Source organism: Ascaphus truei, chromosome 2 (assembly GCF_040206685.1).
Source record: "Ascaphus truei isolate aAscTru1 chromosome 2, aAscTru1.hap1, whole genome shotgun sequence".
Taxonomy (NCBI): Eukaryota; Metazoa; Chordata; class Amphibia; order Anura; family Ascaphidae; genus Ascaphus; species Ascaphus truei.
Window position 1 is genome coordinate 208,188,314 of NC_134484.1, and position 18,564 is coordinate 208,206,877.

At 43.3% G+C, this 18,564-nt stretch overlaps 2 protein-coding genes across 7 annotated transcripts in view; one reads left to right on the forward strand and one right to left on the reverse strand.

The window, feature by feature from the left end:
• LOC142487132 (glutamate decarboxylase 1-like) overlaps positions 1-18,564 on the reverse strand; it is a 325,033-nt gene that overhangs the window by 91,191 nt on the left and 215,278 nt on the right. For all 6 annotated transcript variants that reach the window (XM_075585896.1, XM_075585895.1, XM_075585893.1 and 3 more), the window contains 2 exons: positions 12,195-12,347; positions 4,120-4,362 (listed from right to left, as the gene is read on the reverse strand). In XM_075585896.1, coding sequence (XP_075442011.1) covers positions 4,120-4,362; positions 12,195-12,347 — 396 coding nt within the window. The remainder of the gene's footprint in view (positions 1-4,119; positions 4,363-12,194; positions 12,348-18,564) is intronic.
• LOC142488843 (uncharacterized) lies at positions 14,415-17,540 on the forward strand. Its single transcript, XM_075589181.1, has 3 exons — positions 14,415-14,658; positions 16,048-16,125; positions 16,489-17,540. The coding sequence occupies exons 2-3, from the start codon at positions 16,077-16,079 to the stop codon at positions 17,538-17,540; spliced, it is 1,101 nt and encodes a 366-aa protein (XP_075445296.1). The 5' UTR covers positions 14,415-14,658; positions 16,048-16,076.

Genomic DNA, 18,564 nt, shown 5'->3' on the forward strand with positions numbered 1-18,564 from the left:
TCTCTCTCTCTCTGTCACTCTCTCACTCTCTGTCACTCTCTCTCTGTCACTCTGTCACTCTGTCACTTTCTCACTCTCTCTCTGTCACTCTCTCTGTCACTCTCTCTCTCTGTCACTCTCTCTGTCACTTTCTCTCTCTTTCTCTGTCACTCTCTCTCTCTGTCACTCTCTCTCTGTCACTCTCTCTGTCACTCTCACTCTCTCACTCTCTCACTCTCTGTCACTCTCTCACTCTCTCACTCTCTGTCACTCTCTATCTGTCACTCTCTCTCTGTCACTCTCACTCTCTGTCACTCTCTCACTCTCTCACTCTCTGTCACTCTCTCTCTGTCACTGTCTCTCTGTGTGACTCTCCCTTTGTCACTCTATCTCTGTCACTCTCTCTCTCTGTCACTCTCTCTCTGTCACTCTCTCTCTCTCTGTCACTCTCTCTGTCACTCTCTCTCTGTCACTCTCTGTCACTCTCTGTCACTCCCTGTCACTCCCTGTCACTCCCTGTCACTCTGTCACTCTCTGTCACTCTCTGTCACTCTCTCTCAGTCACTCTCTGTCACTCTCTCTGTCACTCTCTCCCTGTCACTCTGTCACTCTCTCACTCACTCTCTCTGTGTCACTCTCTCTCTGTCACTCTCTCTGTCACTCTCTCTGTCACTCTCTCTCTCTCTCTGTCACTTTCTCTCTCTCTGTCACTCTCTCTCTGTCACTGTCACTCTCTCTCTGTCACTCTCTCTCTGTCACTCTCTCTCTCTGTCACTCTCACTCTCTGTCACTCTCACTCTCTGTCACTCTCTCACTCTCTCACTCTCTGTCACTCTCTCTCTCTCTGTCACTCTCTCTCTCTGTCACTCTCTCTCTGTCACTCTCTCTCTCTGTCACTCTCTCTCTGTCACTCTCTCACTCTCTGTCACTCTCTCACTCTCTGTCACTCTCTCTTTGTCACTCTCTCTCTGTCATTCTCTCTCTCTGTCACTCTCTCTCTCTGTCACTCTCTCTCTGTGTCACTCTCTCTCTGTCACTCTCTCTGTGTCACTCTCTCTCTGTCACTCTCTCTGTGTCACTCTCTCTCTCTCTCTGTCACTCTGTCACTCTCTCTCTGTCACTCTCTCTCTGTCACTCTCTCTCTGTCACTCTCTCTCTGTCACTCTCTCACTCTCTGTCACTCTCTCACTCTCTGTCACTCTCTCACTCTCTGTCACTCTCTCACTCTCTGTCACTCTCTTACTCTCTCACTCTGTCACTCTTTCTGTGTCACTCTCTCTCTCTGTGTCACTCTCTCTGTGTCACTCTCTCTCTCTCTCTGTCACTCTCTCTCTGTCACTCTCTCTCTGTCACTCTCTCTCTGTCACTCTCTCTCTGTCACTCTCTCTCTCTGTCACTCTCTCTGTCACTCTCTCACTCTCTGTCACTCTCTCACTCTCTGTCACTCTCTCACTCTCTCACTCTGTCACTCTCTCTGTGTCACTCTCTCTTTCTGTGTCACTCTCTCTCTCTCTGTGTGTCACTCTCTCTCTCTCTCTCTGTCACTCTCTGTCACTCTCTCACTCTCTGTCACTCTCTCTCTGTCACTCTCTCTCTCTGTCACTCTCTCTCTCTCTGTCACTCTCTCTCTCTGTCACTCTCTCTCTCTCTCTGTCACTCTCTCTCTCTGTCACTCTCTCTCTCTGTCACTCTCTCTCTGTCACTCTCTCTCTCTGTCACTCTCTCTGTGTCACTCTCTCTCTGTCACTCTCTCACTCTCTGTCACTCTCTCTCTCTGTCACTCTCTCTGTCACTCTCTCTGTCACTCTCTCTGTCACTCTCTCTGTCACTCTCTCTATCTCTGTCACTCTCTCTCTCTGTGTCACTCTCTCTCTCTGTCACTCTCTCTCTCTGTCACTCTCTCTGTGTCCCTCTCTGTCACTCTCTGTAACTCTCTGTCACTCTCTCACTCTCTGTCACTCTCTCTTTGTCACTCTCTCTCTGTCATTCTCTCTCTCTGTCACTCTCTCTCTCTGTCACTCTCTCTCTGTGTCACTCTCTCTCTGTCACTCTCTCTCTGTCACTCTCTCTCTGTCACTCTCTCTCTGTCACTCTCTCTCTGTCACTCTCTCACTCTCTGTCACTCTCTCACTCTCTGTCACTCTCTCACTCTCTGTCACTCTCTCACTCTCTGTCACTCTCTCACTCTCTGTCACTCTCTTACTCTCTGTCACTCTCTTACTCTCTCACTCTGTCACTCTTTCTGTGTCACTCTCTCTCTCTGTGTCACTCTCTCTGTGTCACTCTCTCTCTCTCTCTGTCACTCTCTCTCTGTCACTCTCTCTCTGTCACTCTCTCTCTGTCACTCTCTCTCTGTCACTCTCTCTCTCTGTCACTCTCTCTCTCACTCTCTCACTCTCTGTCACTCTCTCACTCTCTGTCACTCTCTCACTCTCTCACTCTGTCACTCTCTCTGTGTCACTCTCTCTTTCTGTGTCACTCTCTCTCTCTCTGTGTGTCACTCTCTCTCTCTCTCTCTGTCACTCTCTGTCACTCTCTCACTCTCTGTCACTCTCTCTCTGTCACTCTCTCTCTCTGTCACTCTCTCTCTCTCTGTCACTCTCTCTCTCTGTCACTCTCTCTCTCTCTCTGTCACTCTCTCTCTCTGTCACTCTCTCTCTCTGTCACTCTCTCTCTGTCACTCTCTCTCTCTGTCACTCTCTCTGTGTCACTCTCTCTCTGTCACTCTCTCACTCTCTGTCACTCTCTCTCTCTGTCACTCTCTCTGTCACTCTCTCTGTCACTCTCTCTGTCACTCTCTCTGTCACTCTCTCTATCTCTGTCACTCTCTCTCTCTGTGTCACTCTCTCTCTCTGTCACTCTCTCTCTCTGTCACTCTCTCTGTGTCCCTCTCTGTCACTCTCTGTAACTCTCTGTCACTCTCTCACTCTCTGTCACTCTCTCACTCTCTGTCACTCTCTCTCTGTCACTCTTTCTCTGTCACTCTCTCACTCTCTGTCACTCTCTCTCTCTCTCTGTCACTCTCTCTCTGTCACTCTCTCTCTGTCACTCTCTCTGTCACTCTCACTCTCTCACTCTCTGTCACTCTCTGTCACTCTCTCACTCTCTCACTCTCTCACTCTCTGTCACTCTCTCACTCTCTGTCACTCTCTCTCTGTCACTGTCTCTCTCTGTGACTCTCCCTTTGTCACTCTCTCTCTGTCACTCTCTCTCTCTGTCACTCTCTCTGTCACTCTCACTCTCTCTGTCACTCTCTCTGTCACTTTCTCTCTCTCTCTGTCACTCTCTCTCTGTCACTCTCTCTGTCACTCTCTCTGTCACTCTCTCACTCTCTCACTCTCTGTCACTCTCTCTCTGTCACTCTCTCTCTCTGTCACTCTCACTCTCTGTCACTCTCTCACTCTCTCACTCTCTGTCACTCTCTCTCTGTCACTGTCTCTCTCTGTCACTCTCTCTCTCTGTCACTCTCTCTCTGTCACTCTCTCTGTGTCACTCTCTCTGTGTCACTCTCTCTCTCTCTGATTTTTGGGTGATTTGTCGACCACTCTCTCACTCTCTGTCACTCTCTCTCTCTCTGATTTTTGGGTGATTTGTCGACCACTCTCTCACTCTCTGTCACTCTCTCTCTCTCTGTCACTCTCTCTCTCTGTCACTCTCTCTGTGTCACTCTCTCTGTGTCACTCTCTCTCTCTGTCACTCTCTCTCTAGATCAAGATTTTTGGGTGATTTGTCGACCACTATATATATATATATATATATATATATATATATATATATATATATATATATATATATATATATATATATATATATATATATATATATATATATATATATATATCTTTATTTATATAGCGCCCACAGCTATACTTAGTGCTTTACAAGAGACACAATACAGTACAGGGAATGATAGCACAATAAGTGAAACAAATAATATCATATAAGATAATATGAAAGGAAATACCTCCCCCGGAGAGCTTACAATCTATGTGTATACAGTGTACAGTATACACGTAAAGTCTAGGGGATTTTCAGTGACAAATTTCATGAACACTACTTTGGTGTATTTAGAATTTCTCCCAACCTGGGAAAATACTTTTTAAAAGAAACAGATCATGTTATTTTCACATGAGTAAATACCTGTTTTAACGCCATATTTCAGGGTGTCTCTGCAATCAACAAGAATCTGTTCTAGGGGCTCTGGCTGATCTGATAATTCCAAATTAAATCCTTCCAAACCTTCAGATAGCTGATGTGGGTAATGAAAATCCAAAACCTTACTTTTTCCATCATATGTTTTTTTGATATAACTCAAGAGAATATTTAAAACTTCCAGCAAAAAATGCTCTGTATATTTTTCTCCATTTCTTGCAGGGAGTAAATCTGTAAATATATGAAGAGATATTATTCAATCATATGTCATACTGTACACAGGCATGCAATTAACCTCATAGTCTTTAAAGATTAGATAAACCTGTTGCATCCATGTTTTGTATACATAGGCTGAGTTTATAGTAATGGCTACGGCGACGCGACCGCGTGACCTCTCACAGTTGCTATAGCGATTGTTGCACTGAGGTGCAGGAGACCTCGGGAGGGCGACAGGGGGCGTGGCGGAGGCACGGCCCATGATGTCACATGAGTGGGTCGCCCTCATTGGCTGAACGGCTTACGTGATGTCACGCTGCCATCGCTGTTCAAGAGAAAATTACTTGGCTTCAGAGATTTCGGTCACCGTGTCGCTGCACAGTGCCGTCGCGGTCATGGCCACGATGTGAACCCGCTAACGGTGAAGCGATTGTAACGGTGAAGGTGTTAACCAGTCTCACTAATAAAGGTACAGCCCACTTGGTTACCCCTGGTCTGTGTGTGGGGGTCCTAGAGTGTCAGCTCTTGGACCCAGATGTCCTAAATGCATTACTGTGACTGTGTGCAAATTATGTGACTTTAAAGCAGTGATTTCCAACCTTTTTTGTTTGGAGGAACCCTTTAAGTATTTCGTAAAATTTCGGGGAACCCCTATCTGGATGACACATGTTCGACAGAGGTAAATCACAAAATTGACGTGTAAAGCAGTAGGGGTAATAAATAATAATTAACTCTTATTTTTGAACTCATACTTTTGAATAAACAATGTTGATATATTTTGTAATGATTTTGGTTTAAACATTACCCCCCACTGCATCTCACATCAACCCCCCCCCCTGCATCTCACATCACCCCCCCTGCATCTCACATCACCCCCCACTGATCAATCTCTCTCCCCCTCTCTCCCTCCTTCACCCTCCTCTCCCTCTCCCCCTCCTCATTCCTCTCCCACTCTCTCCTCTTCCCCTTATCTCCCTCCTCTCTCCCTCCTCTCTCTCTCACTCACACACTCTCACTCACACACTCTATCTCACTCACACACTCTCACTCACACACTCTCTCTCACTCACACACTGTCACACACACCCCCTGTCACTCACACACACACTGTCACACACACACACTGTCACTCACACACACACACTGACACTCACACACACACTGTCACTCACACTGTCACTCACACACACACTGTCACTTACACAAACACACACTGTCACACACACACACACACGCAGTCACACACACACACACACACACACACACACACACACACACACACACACACACACACACACACACACACACACACACGTAACGTTTACAGCAGTAGCAGAAGCAGAAGAAGCAGCCTGTCCTCCCCCCCCTTCTCCCCTCCCCTCCCCTCGTAGCTCATATGCAAAGTTCAGAAACAGCAGCCTCCCTCCTCTGTGCCGACACCATGGATCACCCTCTCTCCCCCACCCCTCCTCCCCCCGTAGCTCACAGGCCATCTCCCTCTCCCATCTCTCAGGCAGCAGGCGGCTTGAGTCAGCAAAGACTACATGCGTGCTCCAAGGAGAGGGGAGGGAGGAGGAGAGCGAAGGGGGAGAGCCAGGGGAAGCAGTGAGTGCAGTAAGCCAGATGGAACCCCTGGGACTGCTCCACCGAGACCCAGGATTCCACGGAGCCCTGGTTGAGAATCACTGCATTAAAGATTTCTGTGTGCTTTGCCTTTCCTGGGATGCAGGGACTGGGAGATTTCTAGGCTGTAAGTTTCAGATTGGGTTTGTCGGAGATAGTCTTTACAGAATGTGACTACAGTATGTATCGGGGTCCAGAGTTATGAGATACCCAAGGAATTGGATCTGGGAATCAAGTGAGATTCTCGGATGCAACCAAGCAGATTGCTCCAGTCAAACTCTGACTCTGAAAGCGCTTTTATGACTCACCGCCAGGACTCCTGCTGCAGCATCTTCCAGACAAAGTAAACGGGCATGAAGGGGTTAATGTATACCTGCAATCACCCAGAGGGGTCCCTAGTATAAAGGGTGGTACCCAGATACATGCCCAGATACCCTGCACCTTTTATAGGGGTTCAGGGGGCACTCCAGCAAATTAATAAACTGAGAGTGGTTCGTGTGCGTAAAAGTTTTAAAAATGTTTTTTCTAAAGTGTGCCAAGTATGAGGCTAGTGAGCGTAGGTATTATTTATACACTCACTCCATCCCTGACACCAGAACAGAGCCAGAGCAGAGACATATTTTACCACACATAAGATAGGACACAGTATATTTTATTAAAGGATTATATTTAATAGGTATATGTACTGGTAACCTGTAAATGAACTGTGGGATTTCCAAGTCATGGATTCCAAGCAGACCAGATGGCTACCAAGCTTGGTGCCTATGGGTCTGTGAGAAGTCAGGACTTGAAAGCCTTGGGGATGTGTGTTAGAACAGGTGGGGTACTGCAGTTCTGCTTGAGTACCCACATTCTTGGCTAACACAGGACTATCCGGCCACTATTTGCCAGATCCCAGACTCTGTGGAAGCTGGACAGTGGATGGGCTCAGTACAGTATGTAGAGGCAGAGGTGCCAGGTTGGCGCATGCCCCTTTACAGACTGAGAAAAGGTGCCCTCCATGCTTTACAATACCGGCAAATCAGACAATTCCACACTGATAGATTGTGGATGTTAGTGAAGGAGACACTGAAACCCATAAGAGGGCTTGTAGCCAATCAGGAGCGCAGATTTCAAGCACCAAACAAACAGCAGCAAATTCAAAGATGCTCTGTACTTAATAGACGTGTAACGGACGTGCTCGCCACAAACCGGGACCGGACCGGGGGCTAAGGTGGGGATATAAATACACTGACCTTAGGCCACAAAGCCGAGTCTGGAGTTCGGATTCCGTGGTCAGACGTAGCCGGGTCAGAGTTGGAGAAAGCAGGGTAATCCCTAGACAAAGGAAAAAAACACTTCAACGCACAGCCATGAATAGAGTGGGTCCCACACCAGAAAGACTAATAAAAATATATCCTTTATTGATCCATAGCTTAAAAAAATGGAGGTAGGTACCCTCCTACACGTTTCGGGCAGTGTGCCCTTTATCAAGGAGTCCTTGATAAAGGGTGCACTGCCCGAAACGCGTAGGAGGGTACTTATCTCCATTTTTTTAAGATATGGATCAATAAAGGATATATTTTTATTAGTCTTTCTGGTGTGGGACCCACTCTATTCATGGCTGTGTGTTGGTGTGTTTTTTCCTCTGGATTTCCCTGCATTCTCCTGGTTGCACGCCTATCAATATTCACAGGACTGGGGCAATACTAATTGTAAGTATGCTATTCCTTATCTACCTTAGGACTCTCCCAATGAGGCTTTAGGTCTGATTTTCTTTAATCTCAGCCTTTAACCTTCCTTATATTTGGTACACAAAATACTATGATTATTTTTACATACCTCACTAGCCCCAGTACCTATCCTCTGCATCTTACTTAAGGATTTATATCGTCTATCAAAATTGGATCTAAATGTTGGAGCGCATATCACTAATCTACTAATCCCTAGACAAGCCGAGGTCAGGGTAGGAGACGACAGGGTAATCGATATCCAGGCTGGGGTTCGGCAACAGGAAGGCTGGTGCGAAGCACTTCAGCATAGCAGCTGAAGCGCGGGAAAAGCCTCTGCGCGAGGAGCGGGAGCGGCTCATGATGAAGGCCTCTGCAAGGGGAGAATGCAGGGCGGCCTAGGAATACCAAAGGTTAGCATTGGGGATCCAGTGCTTCAGCACAGGAACCACCAGGAAGCAGGCCTCTGCAAGGGGAATATGCAGCAGGCCCCAGGAACCAGGTCTCTGTGAGGAAAAAATGCAGCATGCCCTAGGAACCAGGAAAAGGGCCTCTGCAAGGAGGATATGCAGCAGGCCACAGGAACAAGAAATGGCTAGGCAGGAGTGTTTGTGGCAAACACAGTTACATCCAAGTGAATCTTGGTTTATGTTCAGCAACTTCCTGGGGGAGGGGCTGGCTCTATATAGTATAGCCAGCGAATAGGGGCAGAGCCACACAGGAGGCAAGCAGGCTGAAGTGACTGCAAGAGCAGGGGATCTGATTGCAGAAACAAGGGGGAGTTGTCTAGAAGCTGCATAGTTCTGTAAGGAATAGGTTTCAGCCAAACCCAGGAGCGGATTCCTTACAAGACGCAAGCCGGCTTCAAGGATTTTCAACTCAGAAAAGTTTCTAAGTTCAGCTTTTGAGAAGGTAGCGGTCGCGGTTGGCATTGCATGCCGAAATCAGTTCCAGGATTTTCGTGATTACCTACCAGTCAAGGAAAAGGGCTACTACAGAGGTCATTTTTGTGAATTTAATTTAGAGGATAGATTTATTCGTTAGCCCCATTCCCAGTAAGTGTGTTAACCTTGTAAATTGTGTTACATTGTGTGTATGTCTTTTCCTGAAATAAATTACAATTTATTTTACCTCCTTTCTTTGCTCAATCAATGATCCCTGTATAAAAGGTGTTAATAAACCTGGTCTCCAGAGACAGCAATGGCCTTCAAGTACTTATGACGGCACTGCGCGCCATCGATGTGGCCAGCAGTATAAGCGCAGCCTTAGTAATGTAATAAATGTAATTCATCATTATCAATGAGGAAGAATGAGAGATGATTTATTTATCTCCTGGGGATTTAAACCTACCTTTCTCATTTACAAAAGCATTGTGTCTTATCAGGCTATGGGACCTATTCTAGTAGCTTCGATAAAATTATAACATCAATGCCAAATTGAACGTTTTGGCATGACCTAACTCACAGTCTGGTGTTTGTGTTATCACGGTATTCAAAAAGAGTTATCTAAGTCAAATACAAAAATGTCATACCACTCGGGATAGCAGTGCCTTTATCTCGTTTTTTTTTAATTCATCCCCTGCGATCTGCCTGCAATCTGTAGGAGCAGCACGTAGAGCTGCATCTCCCTGCACAGCTCTTACAGGTGACCGCACTGTTTTTATTTAATAACAAAGAATTTAAGCATGGGGTCACCGGAGCTAAACCACATTAATTTCCGCCTCAGGGACCCCATGCTTCCAGAGTTACCAGCCCCGGTATAGAGGCCTGTACCAATTGTATCTAGTGCCTGCCTGTTCACATGATCTTCCTCACAGAGGTTTACATCTTGGATCCTCTTCTGCTTCACTGACAGCCATTTAGTGAACCCCCAAGCTGAATCTTCACCGATCGATCGGCACTTACCCAATCACTTGTCAGTGTGTAGATTGGATTGATTAATATATTGAATGGAAAAAATATATATATTTTTTTTTTTAATACGGCAGCTTCAACTGCTGCTTTAATGTGTCAGCTCCGGAGACACCCGGCTTCAATCCGTAGTATAAATATTTTTTTCTACAGAGTCACATCGCTGATCCCATCTCGCCACCCCATCAGAATGTGCCAGTTGCATCCGCAATGTGAATCTCGGAGCTACAGTACCTGAAAAAAATCAATTTCTCAAAAATGCGAGTTTGGACATTTTTTGAGATTTCGCTCAGATTGTCTGTGCGAGAGAGCTATCGATCATAAAGTAGCAAGTCCGAGCGAGTTTGGCATGTTATCAGAGCTTTCTGAATAGCTACAGATGCAAACTCACTTGAGAAGTGCCCAAAACTGTCGATAACTCACTTATCAAAGTTACTATATTAGGCCCCTATGAGAGAAACTATTGAGCATTTTGCATAGAGCTTTGATTAGACATTTTTAGCTGGAATAGTGGAATGAATTGATACCACAAACATTTTTAGCTCCTTTTAAAACTCCTATCATGATTTATTGCTTTTATTGACCTCTGTTTTACACCATGCCCTGTTTGATATTGCCTACGCTAGTTGTATACACTGGCGACACACTTTATTCGAGCTCGGCTAGTCCCACGAATTTGGGTATACCCGGGTGTATTGAGGTTTGTGACTGTTTTCTGCCCGAGTGCATTGAGTTATTTTCCGGCAGGGATTGAAGCATTTTATTCCAGCTGGCTGCAATACTGCACAGTACATATATATATACTGCATTACAATTCATGAATTTATGCCATCTGGTAGACACGCGAAGCATTGCAGCCTATTAAATCCTAATCATTATCATTTAACAGATCAGCCGCCCGTGAGCCAGGCATGAACCCAGGCTGGGAAGGCAAATGCAACGGGGCTTGTCAGAGGTGAGGAGTGGCGCATTCCAGGTATCTGCCAGGTACATACCGGGTATTTGCTTGAATAAAGTGTGTCGGTGCAGTATTTGCTTCTATAATTAGCATATTTTCTATGTAAGAAAGCATAAGAAATGATATGTGTAACACCCTTTCCCTATGGGAAATAGCGGTAATTACAGTCATGGTTGCTTCCTGTTAGACTTACAGAAGGCCTGAGCCTCCGCTCATAGGGAGTTTGGGGTGAAGGTATGTTCTCTCTCGCTCTGGTGTAGCGCCTCCACCTATGAAGATCATGTGTAGCAGAATTGCTCCTCATAAGAACTCATATACCTTCAGGGTATAACCCAATAACACACTCACAACCGGGTATTTATAATAACTCCTTTACTGTTGTCCCACAGTAGGCCCAAAAATTACCCACAGACACAATACCACAATAATGACAATAATAACAATTTGAACAGCCCTGGGGTAGCTAGCCCCAATAATACCTAGGATGCTTGGGCACCTATACCCTGGTGTCCAGCAAACAAGCTTCCCAATGTGTGTATGATGGCAGTGCTACCCTCCCCCTTGCGGTCATGCACAGGTACCTTCCTGGTTTTAGGCCTAACTAGGGAATACTTCCAGCTGAAGAAGAATCAATGGTCCCATGCCGTGGGGTCTCTGACAGCAGCCCCTCACGCCTCACATCCGGATGCTGCATGGTGACACGGCCCTCTGTAGGAACTTCTCTTGTGCTCTGATCCTGCTCCACTGCACTCACTTACTACAGGGAGCTCCTTAACTATGAGGGCAGCCCTGCAAACTTTGCTAAGTTGAGGGACTTACCTGGGACCTAGGGGTGGATGCCTCAGGCCTATTCCGGGAGCTTAACAGCTCCCCGGACACTACCTTACTCCTTCCAAGCTCCAAATCAACTGCCATAGTCACCTTGGTCACACAAAGGAAATCCTGTTTCTCAGGACCTCTCATTCCAGCAGCGCCAAACCCAAGATGGACGCCGCACCACGCATTAGAATTGTCTAAGTGGCTGCGCCAGCCACAACATGGCCAATGCAACTTTGCTGCTTCTCCTGAGCAACGGAGATGATCCCCCCAAGATGTAAGAAGGGGGATTCCTGCTACATATGCTTTTAAATTAACCACCTATAAATTCCAGAGAAATGTCAATAAGCTTTATAGAAAGCATATGAATTTTCATTCAGACCAATAACTTATATGTTAAAAAAGTTATACATTTTAAACTGCTTTGCAAGAAATGTAATATATCAGCTTGATCAAGGTACATAATCAATCATTGATTCAACATTACTGGCAGCGGGCACTCACATTAATTGGTATCGTAAGGTGAATAATATCACCTTAATGAATCAAATGTACTAACCCTGCTACTAATGCTAACAAAATATTACATAGATATCTCTATATATCACCATATATTCTCCATACAAATATAATTGATTTTATTTATAGATTTATTCAGATAATTTTACAGAATAAAATGTATTACAAACTGAGCATAATTTTAGTAAAACCTGTAAACAAAACTAAAATTGATTGCAAGATATGTTTTTTTTAATGACCCCTTATTGTTACAGTAAATCAAATCCATAGAATTACTACACATATTATAAACTTACTCTAGGATTTCCTTACCTGATGCATATATATTTGAAAAATCTGAAGCATGCTGTTCATTGTCCTTGTCCTTTTCTCCACATGCAGCCAAAAGATTGACATTATGTTTTCCCCTCAATTGTTTGTTTTGACAATATCCATCTTCATCTGGACATGGTTGAAGAGATTTGTCTATTGGTTACACATAGTAAAAAGGAACATTTATTTTAACTAAATAGTGTATAAAACTCTGAAATTCTATTACTTTTATTGTTTTGTTTCTGTATTAAAAATGTTCAATATGTCATAGTATACAGTTTCAAAGTAACATGATTCCCATGTAAACATAATTTGGATCTCTCTGTTTAGTAACATACCAAACAAATAAGAAAAATAATAAGAAAAATAATAAGAAAAATAATATATATATACACACACACACACACACACAAACACACAAACACACAAACACACAAACACACACACACACACACACACACACACACAAACAGTATACACACACACACACACTAAATGTTAGAACAAACAAGTATTTATTAGTAGCCTTTTGTAAGATGCTATCATAAACATTTGCTAAATTGGTCATAACACAGGGAATTAATTCTTCATTGCTATTACTTTAAGAAGATACATTGTTATAGAGATTATGTTATCACTGCTCCCCTTCCAGAGACATAGGGCCTCATGCAGTAAGCGACGATTATGTGAAATCGGCAAGCTTATCGATTAGTCATGTTATTGGCGTTTTTCCCTCTCCGTATGCAGTAAGTGCCGAATACATTCAAAATCAACCAGAAAACAAATCCGCCCACTCTCACGATGATGAGCCGATCACACACAGGTGTATCGGCGTGCGTGGCGGGGTGCTGTTAGGTTGCACAATCACAAATCTTGCTGAATCAGGCGAAACAAGCATGTTTTTGATTGCGCGCCATATTTAAAGGCAACGTGTACTGCTAATCATTCTCTGTGTTGTTGGGAGTGAGAGAGAGAGAGAGACGCACAGAGCTGGACGATTGAAGATTTGCATATTGACTGAGAGACTTGTTGTGTATTGGGTGAGCTTTGTCCTTTGTTGTTTTGTTTACATCTTTGTCTTGTTTTATATGTGGAAGTGGGTCGTGTGATTGCCTGTACATTTCTTGTCTGTTTTTTGTGAGTGCTGGAAGTATGCCCGCAAAGCGTGGGAAGAGTGATGCTGGTGGGAGTGGGAGTGCTACTCGTGGGAGTACGCGTCGGAGTGAACGTTCTGTTCAGGGGAGTGATGTTGCTGGTGCACCGAGTGGTGTTGCTGGGAGTGGGAGTGCTGTTGTTGGGAGTGGGAGTGCTGGTGCTGCGAGTGGTGTTGCTGGGAGTGGGAGTGCTGTTGTTGGGAGTGGGAGTGCTGTTGTTGGGAGTGGGAGTGCTGTTGCTGTGAGTGGGAGTGCTGGTGCTGGGAGTGGGAGTGCTGTTGCTGTGAGTGGGAGTGCTGGTGCTGGGAGTGCTGGTGCTAGGAGTGTGAGTGCTGGTGCTAGGAGTGTGAGTGCTGGTGCTAGGAGTGGGAGTGCTGGTGCTAGGAGTGGGAGTGCTGGTGCTGGGAGTGCTGCTGGTGGCGCAGTTGCTGATGGGGTGTCTGGTGGTGGCGTGCTTGCTGGTGGCCAGCTTTTGGAGGCTCTTCCATTGGAAGAAGGAGAGTCCAGTCAGCACCAGCCAAGCTCTGACCCTAAACCTGCTCGGAAAAAACGTGTGGAGAAGCCACGTAATCCTCGCTTCAATGACCAGGAAAATAGGGCTCTTGTCACTGGCATTCTGGAGCACTATGACAGTCTCTATGGACATTTAGTAGGTAAGTGTAACTTTACATTTATTATTCAAATACATGTGATCCTAGGTCATCTGAGTTTTGTTCATATGCAAATATGGGTACACAATATCTTTCTATGTTCATTAGTGTGGAAACACAGCTTTTTATCATGCCTTACAAGGACAAATAAACACAGCCGGTCAATTTGCCAGAACTGCATACAATATGAATGCAACCTTGCTTACATGTATAGGTTTAGTAGTGAATGCTCATGTGCTGCACATATTACACATAAAACAGCATGTTTGATATCTCTTGGAACAGCTAGCAGTGTAGGAAACTGGTGCTTATATTATTATTCATTTACCTCATATCTTTTATATGTTTTTCAAGGGCGGACAAGTGCAGCAAGCAAAAAAGAAATGTGGGACACAATAGTCATTGGTGTCAATGCCTGTGGGAATAGTGTCAGGGACAAGTATCATTGTCGGAAAAGATTTGATGATATTAGGTCCAAATTGAAAAAGAAAATACAAGACCAACGCGTGCATGCTACTGGCACTGGAGGTGGGCCCACACCACAACGTCTCATATTGACTCCATTGGAGGAGCTGCTTCGGCCAAAATTACTTACCGTCGTCGTGGAAGGCTTGGCTGGTGACCGTGACATTGGAATTTATCCGTCACAATTTCCAGCAGGTGATAAATATTACTGTACTAGGCGTGTCGTTGCTTACAGTTATTTTGCATATTTACACTGCTTTTTATACTGTCTTCACAATATAAGCATACCTGCATCTATATATGTATATGTCTGATTCTGTATATATATATCTCAAAATAGACATATATGTAGTAGTCCTACTAAAAGCAGTAACTAATATAGCACGTGCCATTGCGTGCTCATTTACATGTGAATTCCCAAAATGCATAGCTGCAGTGGAAGCAATTGATGGTGGGCGAAGATGGGGAACAACAGGGTAGTACACGTGTAACACATGTTCATGAGAAATTATTAGTAGCTACAGGTACAGAACAGAAATATGTATCATATTATTGTGTATTTTATTGATTTTACTCCGACAAACATGACATTACTGCCTATTTTAAGCATGCATCAAAGAAATTGCATGTAACGGCCTACAAACATCACTGGCACTAACACATCTATAGTTGCTTATGAAAAGGTCCATTTTTGCTTTATGTCATATACAGACAGCATAATGAGGCACACGTATCATATGTTATGTCATTGTTTTCATAACTTAAACACTGCAGATGACTACTTATCTCATCTACCATTGTGTTAAAGCAGCTGCAATTAATATCTCATCACAGCATACACTTCAACAGAGGGGGTGGGGTTCAGCACACACACTAATTACAGCCTCATTTCACGGTCAACTTAGTTCACACCATTTGCACCTGTTTCAAGTCATTGAAAGGTGTGGCTGATTAGGCTTTTTGGGGAAGGGAATACCTTTCTTACAACCTGAATAGCACAACTGAAGTTAATCACACTCATTTGAAAGCTTAACTCTAGCTACTAAATGCCCCAACAACTCATTACTTATCAAAGCGTACGTCACACATTAGTTCACTCATATCTATAGTTGAACTACTATGAAAGACACATTATCACACACTGCATGTGTTGTCTTGTTGAGTCACAGCCACATTCAGGTGTGCCACATCTTCGATTAATGTACCACACATATCCTCTACCAAAAACAACACTTTTTGCAATATAACCACCTTCATGATAACCATTGTGAATGGTCATCTCATGATAGTTATGTACATTATGATACTGATATCACTACACAACATATGATTTTTATGTACTCATTTAATCTATTTATCCTCACGCATTACTGCAGAAACATAGTATGTTGTATGTTAGGGAACTCAAAAATTCTAAGTACACAGGCATGTACAGTGTTATTACAACTATTTATGTTCACTTTCACACACATTTTCGGTTAAGGAACTGATGTTGTTAGTTAATCATAAATACAGAACATACAATAAGTGTTTGTTCAATATTTACACATGTAAATGTAAAACTTATGTTATTGTTATATATAGTTGCCCCTGGAGGACATGTGTCACCTGAGATGGAACAAGTGTCTTCACCTGGGTCAGCCAGCTCAACACTACTAGAAGGTGAGTGTATCATTTGCTGGCCATATAATATGTGCTCTTCTATATGTTATGTTGTCATGTGCATTATTTGTTTTGCACATCTTCTTTAAATAGGATTACTTAGTGTCAGTGAAAATTAAGTGTAAGGCAACATGTATTGTGTTAGTGATGTTAATTATCATGTAGGACTTCTGAGTTTAGAGCAACTTTTCATTCATTCATATTTCATACTGAGTCCAAACATTATTCGTAAGTCAAGGTAGTTTTTAATGAGGTTATAAAACGTATGCTAACATGTTAGGTGTTACTTAGGACACAGTACAATTACATAGTAACACAGCATACATTAACATGCCATTTAATAATGTGTACATTTCTTTTTAGAACATCATGGTGATGAGGATGATGAGTATGATGAGGATGACGCCACAGAAGAGACTGAAATACAATCATGTGACCATGAAGAGGTGCCAATAGAAACTGTTGTACCGCCAAATCGTCCATCAACTTCCACATACGATGCAATTGTAGCTTCAGAGGGAAAAATAGTGGACGCAGAAAATCGTCGCCATTCAGACATGATGACAGTGCTGGAAAGGATGATTGGACTGCAGGAAGAAACAGTATCACAATTGGCACATCTCCACAGAGTCTTCATTGAAGTGCCTAAACAGTTGCAAAAAATCAACACCTCATTCGAAGCATTAGTTGTTCAGCAAACACAAGCTAATTACTGGAGAATGACTAATGTACCACAATTCAACACCTCCCAGCCAGGATCTGTTCATGCAGGTCAGTTTTCACCACATTCATCTGATATTCATTCACCAGGCCCAAATGATACCGGTCAAGTAGCAGACATTGCTGTGCAGGTTCCTGATGACATCCTACCGCTGCCATCTGTACAAATTCAGCAGCAGACACCTACAAAGGAGGCGACAAAAACAAAACAAGACACACATGAAACAGACCAACCATCACTTGTGCAGTGTCTACCAACTTGCTCACATGTGTCACTGGGCACAAGCCCTGTCCGTGAACAGTCACTACCCAAAAGCCCTGTAGGTGAGTCGCTGCCCAAAAGCCCTGTAGGTGAATCGCTGCCCAAAAGCCCTGTAGGTGAGTCGCTGCCCAAAAGCCCTGTAGGTGAATCGCTGCCCAAAAGCCCTGTAGGTGAATCGCTGCCCAAAAGCCCTGTAGGTGAATCACTGCCCAAAAGCCCTGTAGGTGAGTCACTGGCCACAAGCCCTGTAGGTGAGTCACTGGCCACAAGCCCCATAGGTGAACAGTCACTGGCCACAAGCCCTGCCCGTGAAGTGCCAGAGGCCACTCAAAGTGGCTCTGTTGTGCCTAAAGTTGGTGGCAAAAGAAAAAGGAAAATTCAAGAGACAACAAGCAGGCCTGTTACTCGCTCGCAAAAGGAACAAAAAAAATAAATGTTATAATTCAGAAAATATGTCTTTGGCCTTGTTTTGTTGACTTCAGATTATCTAATTACTATTGTATGTATGCTGAAGACTGTGTTGTTTCCAAACTTTCAACTATGTTCTTGTACACGTGAAGTTTTGGAAATGTTAACACTCATAATTAATTGTGTTATAAATATTTATGTTGTAATCGTCTGTTCAGTAATGGTCCACCAGGAGCCAGTTGCTAAGTTTAGAGAAGCTGCCATTGACTTTGCAGCAAAACATTGCATTTGGGTGTGTTAATTGATGTAAGAATTGCATATGCATATTAGTCACATGCAATTATTAAAACACCTAAGTAAGTGCAAACATCTTTCTTGTACGTGTACAGCAGGATTATGTGTAAATTATTACTTACCTTTGCCTTGCTTGGCCATTGTAATTTTGTCCTTTAATCAGTTGTGTGTTCGTTTCTATAACATCTCAGAATGTATAATAATATATATACACACACACACACACACACACACACACACACACACACTGAGTGAGTGTGAGTGTGAGTGTGTGAGTGTGTATATATATATATGTATATATGTGTATATATATATGTATATATGTGTATATATATATGTATATATGTGTATATATATATGTATATATGTGTATATGTGTATATATATATGTATATATGTGTATATATATATGTATATATGTGTATATATATATATGTATATATGTGTATATATATATGTATATTTGTGTGTATATATATATATATATATATATATATATATACACACAAATATACATATATATATACACATATATACATATATATATATATATATATATAGTACTATATAAACTGGTATACACAAACTAATACACTTCATGCTTCCTTGTGAAAGCACACTATTTTAATAATACAGGCCTAATGTTTGAGAAATATCCTAAGTATGAGACTCTAACAGTATTGTGCTTAAACAAATGTTTATTACTTCATTCAATCATGTTTCTCACCATTTAAATAGGTTTCATACAAGGTATA